The 6,213-nt window shown below is 44.7% G+C and overlaps 1 protein-coding gene across 1 annotated transcript; it reads left to right on the top strand.

Moving 5' to 3' along the window:
* The first annotated feature begins 341 nt into the window (after nucleotides 1-341).
* On the top strand, nucleotides 342-5,698 carry LOC136458443 (uncharacterized). The gene is made up of 3 exons (XM_066458381.1): nucleotides 342-853; nucleotides 4,671-4,800; nucleotides 5,209-5,698. The coding sequence occupies exons 1-3, from the start codon at nucleotides 413-415 to the stop codon at nucleotides 5,427-5,429; spliced, it is 792 nt and encodes a 263-aa protein (XP_066314478.1). The 5' UTR covers nucleotides 342-412; the 3' UTR covers nucleotides 5,430-5,698.
* The last annotated feature ends 515 nt before the right edge of the window (nucleotides 5,699-6,213 follow it).

Below are 6,213 nucleotides of genomic sequence, written 5' to 3'. Positions count from 1 at the left end.
TCAAGGTCAATCGTCGAGGTAGCCTCCTCTTCGCGTATGCTTTTGATGTGTCCCTCGGGGGTACCCACCATGAAACACTCGCGAGAGGGGTGATGGTTCCCCTGCTAGAGTCAGAACTGGAAGGTGACTCTGATACTCCCGCGAGGAGATCGTGGAAAGACTCCGCAACATATTCGGTCATCCCTGTGAACAAGCGGTAAAGGTGGGGCAACAATGCCGTTGTTTTTTTTAATTTTCAAACCAAATTCTCTTTTCTAATTAGAAATATAACCATGGGCCTCACCAAGCCCAACACCCAAAGCCCAGAGCACATCGCCCCACTCTTCCCCCAAAGGACAGGCCGAGCCACCCAGACCCAGCCACTCCCCAGCTGGCCAGCAGCACCTCACCCAAAACCCTACGCCGCTCAACAATGCTCCTCCGGCGACCGCTGCAAACCCTCACTCTCCCCCTCCTCCGCCGCCACTTCGCCGCCGCCGCCGCTGAGGCGCTCGTGTCCCCCCACCAAGCCGTCGACCCGCTCTCCCCGCCATACGACTACCTCCCGGGCCACCCGCGGCCAGACGCCAAGCACGATGAGGTGATCCTCGCCGTGCCGCGCGCCTCTTCGGGGCGCCACGTGGCCGCCAAGGAGCGCAAGGCCGGGCGGGTCCCAGCCATCGTCTTCGAGCAGGAGAACGGGCAGGAGGGCGGCAACAAGCGCCTCGTCTCTGTTCAGTCCAAGCAGATCCGCAAGCTCGTCGACCACCTCGGCCGGTCCTTCTTCCTCTCCCGGCTGTTCAGGCTGCAGGTCTGGTCAGAACACGCCGGGCAGGGTGAACTCATCGAGACCGTCCGCGTCCTACCCCGAAAGGTGTGTGTGTGGCTCTTCTGTTGGATTTGCAGTGTAATTACTAATGTCGATTTGTCTGCGATGATGGCTTAGGGGTTACGGCATTTTTTAAAGCTTGCACAACTCAACTGGTGGACTCACCGGCATTTTTGTGCAAGGGTGTAGGGGTGTGTTTTGGATTGACAAAAATATTTCTGTTAAGGTTCTATAATTGCCCCATTTCTTGGTGAAAGTTCAAGTTTGGGTGTTGACTTGTTGAGGAATGTGGAAAGCAAGATTGAGCGGTGGCTTTACAAACGGTACACAAATACAATTTGAATGGCAGCGTGACCTAAGTTGTTATGCTGGTTCAGAGGTATCTGAGCAAAAGATCTGTTAGATTAGTTTATTGAACAAGATGATGACACCCCTTGGTTGAATGTTGTTCCTGTGGTTATGTTTTTTCGTTGAACTTTGATCTAGTTGTAGAAAACATGAAATTGACCAATAAACTAAGACACTTGCTTTAAGTGAGCTCACTGTTTGCATTACGATCGTTCTGGAACTGTCTGATCTGTGGCATCCATATTCATCAATTGGCAATTCTCCCGTTCAGCAATGCCTTATGCAAGCGGATCTATTTTTATCATATGAGCTGCAATTTCAGTTCTCTGTTCTTTGGGTAATCAAATGAGCAAGGGTCTTCACACCTACTCGGCGGGTGCGAAGGGTAAGAAAGCTAGTCGAGCTAATTAGGATCCGTTTAGATAGCTGGAATGTAGGGTCCCTTACAGGTAAGTTAAGAGAGTTAGTGGACACAGCGGTTATGAGGTGTGTAAATATCTTATGCGTCCAAGAGACTAAATGGAATGGACAGAAGGCGAAGGAGGTGGACAATACCGGCTTCAAGCTCTGGTACATAGGGACAACTTCAAATAAAAATAGAGTGGGAGTTTTGATTGATAAGAGCCTCAAGGATGGTGTGGTGGAGGTGAGAAGGCAAGGGGATAGGATCATCTTAGTTAAAATTGTTATTAGTGATATGGTCTTAAACATAATTAGTGCGTATGCCCCCAAGTAGGCCATGATGAGAGTGCTAAGCGGCTTTTCTGGGAAGACTTAGATCGCTTGGTTAGAGTTGTCCCTAGTAGCGAGAAGCTCTTTATAGGAGATGATCTTAATGGCCATGTAGGTACATCAAGTGCAGGTTTCGAGGCAGTTCATGGGGGTTTCGGATATGGTAGTAGGGACCAGGAGGGAGAGGAAGTCTTAGACTTCGCCATAGCTTTTGATCTGATGACAGCTAACACTTTCTTCCGTAAGAGACAGTCCCATTTAGTGACCTTTGGTAGCGGCCAGTACTCTAGTCAAATTGACTTTATCCTTACGAGAAGGAGGGATAAACGAACATGCCTGTAAGGTGATACCTGGAGAATGTGTGGTCACTCAACACAAGCTGGTGGTGGCTGACTTCCGCTTTCTGATGCGAGCTCGTGGGAACAAACAAGCTAGGGTTGCTAGAACGAAGTGGTGGAAATTCGAATGGGAGGCATCAAAGGTCTTTAAGGAAAAGGTCATTGAAGAGGGCCCTTGGAATGATGAAGGCGATGCAAACATGATGTGGGAGAAGATAGCAACATGTGTTCGGAAGGTTGCTTCAGAGGTGCTTGGAGTGACCAAAGGGAGCGGATGCGACTCGAAAGACACTTGGTGGTGGAATGAAAATGTGCAAAAGGCTATTAAGAAAAAGGAGTGCTATAAGCGCTTGCATCATGATAGGTGTGCAAACAACATAGAGAAGTACAAGGTGGTAAAGAAGACTGCAAAACGAGCGGTGTGTGAGGCAAAGGGGCGGGCCTATGAGGACCTTTACCGACGTTTGAGTACGAAGGAAGGAGAGAATGACATTTATAGGATGGCTAGGGCTCGCGATAGGAAGACAAGGGACTTCAACCAAGTCAAGTGCATAAAGGATGAGAGGGAGCAGCTCTTGGTGAAGGAGAATGAGATCAGACATAGATGACAAGAGTATTTTGATAAATTGTTCAATGGTGAGAACGAGAACACCACCGTTCAGTTGGACGACTCGTTTGATGACACTAACAGGCGTTTTGTGCGGATGATTCAAGAATCGGATGTCAGAGAAGCCTTGAAAAGAATGAAAAGGGGCAAAGTGATGGACCCTGATGTATCCCAATCAAGGTGTGGAAATGTCTCGAGGATATAGCTATAGTATGGCTAACCAAGATGTTCAACAATATCTTTCGATCGAACAAGATGCCTGAGGAGTGGAGAAGAAGCATATTGGTACCAATCTACAAGAACAAGGGAGATATCCAAAGTTATACTAATTATCGGGGAATTAAGTTGATGAGCCATATTATGAAGTTATGGGAGAGTCATCGAGCAGCGCCTGCGAGGAACGACGCAGATATCAACAAACCAATTTGGTTTCATGCTCGGAAGGTCAACCACAGAAGCAATCTTTTTAATAAAACATGTTATGGAGCGGTTTAGAGAGCAGAAGAAGGACCTCCACTTGGTTTTCATTGACTTGGAGAAGGCTTATGACAAGATACCAAGAAATGTTATGTGATGGTCTTTGGACAAACATAAAGTCCCATCAAAGTACGTGACTCTCATCAAGGACATGTATAATAATGTTGTGACTAGTGTTCGAACAAACGATGGTAATACAGATTACTTCCCGATTAAAATTGGACTTCATCAAGGGTCAGCTTTAAGCCCGTATCTCTTTTCCTTGGTAATGGATGAGGTTACCAGGAACATACAAGGGAATATCCCTTGACGTATGTTGTTTGCTGATGATGTAGTGTTAGTGGACGAAAGCCAAGCAGGAGTAAATAGGAAACTAGAGTTATGATGGTAGACCCTTGAGTCTAAAGGTTTTAGATTGAGCAGAACTAAAACCGAATACATGAGATGCGACTTTGGTGTAGTTGTACAGGAGGAGGGAGATGTGAGTTTGGAAGGTCAAGTAGTGCCTAAGAAGGATACCTTTCGGTATCTGGGATCGATGCTACAGAGGGATGGATATATTGATGCTGACGTTAGCCATAGAATCAAAGCGGGATGGATCAAGTGGTGACAAGCTTCTAACATTCTCTATGACAAGATGGTACCACAAAAGCTAAAAGGCAAGTTTTATAGAACGGCGATTAGACCGGTTATGTTGTATGGAGCAGAATGTTGGCCTATAAAGATTCGACATGTTCAACAACTGAGTGTTGCAGAAATGCGTATGTTGCAATGGATTTGCGGTCATACAAGAATGGACCGAGTTCGGAACGATGATATACGTAATCGTCTAGAGGTAGCACCAATTGAAAAAATGCTTGTCCAACATCGGTTGAGGTGGTTTGGCCATGTCCAAAGGAGACCTCCAGAGGCATCAGTGCATTGTGGAGTCATAAGCCAAGCTAATAATATGAGGAGAGGTAGAGGAAGACCAAAATTGACATTGGGGGAGGTAATAAAAAGAGATTTGAAAGCTTGGGATATACCTAGAGATCTATGTTTGAATATGAGTACTTGGAAAGCAGCTATTGAAGTGCCTGAACCGTTACTTGGGCTCTTGGTGGGTTTTAACTCTAGCCTACCCCAACTTGCTTGGGACTGAAAGGCTATGTTGTTGTTGTTGTTGTATGATTTTGAATTGTTTGATTGCCTACTGTATTTCTTGGCGTTCTAGGGTGATGGCTGATCTGATGTATGTTGCACTATATAACTTTTTTCAATGGTTGCTCAAAAAATAACATGAATATGTTTTTTCATTACCTTCTATACACACTACCAGAACTGCGGTGTTGACTAATGTGGGATCTGTTGGGACATTCAGGTACACCTGCATGCAGGCACTGATGAACCACTGAATATCACATTTATGAGAGCACCTTCTTCTGCGCTTCTCAAAATAGACGTTCCTCTGATGTTCATTGGAGAGGATGCCTCGCCTGGTCTCAGGAAAGGTATGTAGCATGTTATGATGATCCATCAATTTGCACAAATTAAACATCAAATGGGAGGCCTTTGATTTTAGAAGCTCATACTTTCTGTTTATGGTTTTTTATCTTATAAATGGAACAGAATCATCAAAAGAATACCTGGGTTACTTGTAAACATTTCTCTTGAACCGTGTCAAAGAAAAGTAAAGAGCTCATTTCTGTTGAAAAATGTTTAGCTATTCTTTATTGTCTTGTGGTTTGTTGCTATATGCTATGTTCATTCACTTCTGTCTGAAACACTAATCCAGTATGCACTGAACATCCATTTCAAAAAATTTGGCCACAATGCTCAAGCTTTACCTGCACTATGGCTGAAACCTTCATATTTGCCTCCTTTGCTGTGTTAACATCTGTGTATACTTGAAACTCCAGGGGCTTACTTCAACACCATAAAACGAACGGTCAAGTATCTGTGCCCCGCTGACATAGTACCACCGTACATTGAAGTGGATTTAAGTGAGTTGGATGTAGGACAGAAATTGTTGATGCGCGATCTGAAAGTTCATCCAGCGTTGAAGCTGCTTCAGTCGCCAGATCAGCCCATCTGTAACATTATCGGATCAAGGGCTCCAGAACAGAAGAAGGGAAAATAACTTGCTTCTTTGTATGAACTGTTTTGAGCACAATAAGGTTCTTTTTTCGTTTGTTTTTCATACCTGAGTGATTCAGGTGTTACTTGTCCTACTGGTAGGATGAATTGTAGCCAGAGAGACACCAATTTTACCTCAGGAAGGAATGTTTTGAGAAAGCAGATGCTACAGCTAGACGCACTTGCAAAGGTTCCCAAATATGGTCTTGTAGTGTTAACAGAAACTTATGGTGCGGCGAGCATTGCTGAAAATTAAGTCATCATTGTTTGCAATCTAATTTAGCATTATATATTTACAATATGATTTAGATAGCATAAGTTTGTAAGGATGATCAAGAAAAAAAAAATCTCTTTATGTTTTGCCATTGTGATGGCTTAAGCTCTGTATCTGTGATCACCCTGGAAGCTCAATATATCATCAGCTGCCCATCTACGATACTGGGCTGGACTGAGGCTTTTACCTATAAACCATTATAAAAGTTTCTAATTCCTTCTCTGCCATAGAAATTTTGGCTGCTCCTCAATTTCTCGCGCAAACTTTTCTGGTCTTGTGTGCCACTTCCGTTAGTTTAGAGCGTGACGGCTGGTAACGGAGGGATAGAACGACCTTTTTGCCCCTGTGTCCAGGCGTCAGGAGCATAATTTTCCACTTGCCCTTGACGCCACGCGGGAGTCTGGCATTCTAGCGAGATAAAATGTGCTATGCATTTTTTTCTCAGTTGCAGCATGTCATTAATTGACATCCGTTACATAGATTCAGAAACCAGAACAACGAATTTAACAAACCA

The sequence above is a fragment of the Miscanthus floridulus genome, chromosome 6 (genome assembly GCF_019320115.1).
Source record: "Miscanthus floridulus cultivar M001 chromosome 6, ASM1932011v1, whole genome shotgun sequence".
Taxonomy (NCBI): Eukaryota; Viridiplantae; Streptophyta; class Magnoliopsida; order Poales; family Poaceae; genus Miscanthus; species Miscanthus floridulus.
Note: the sequence above shows the minus strand (reverse complement) of the source record. Positions and strands in the feature narration are given on the sequence as shown.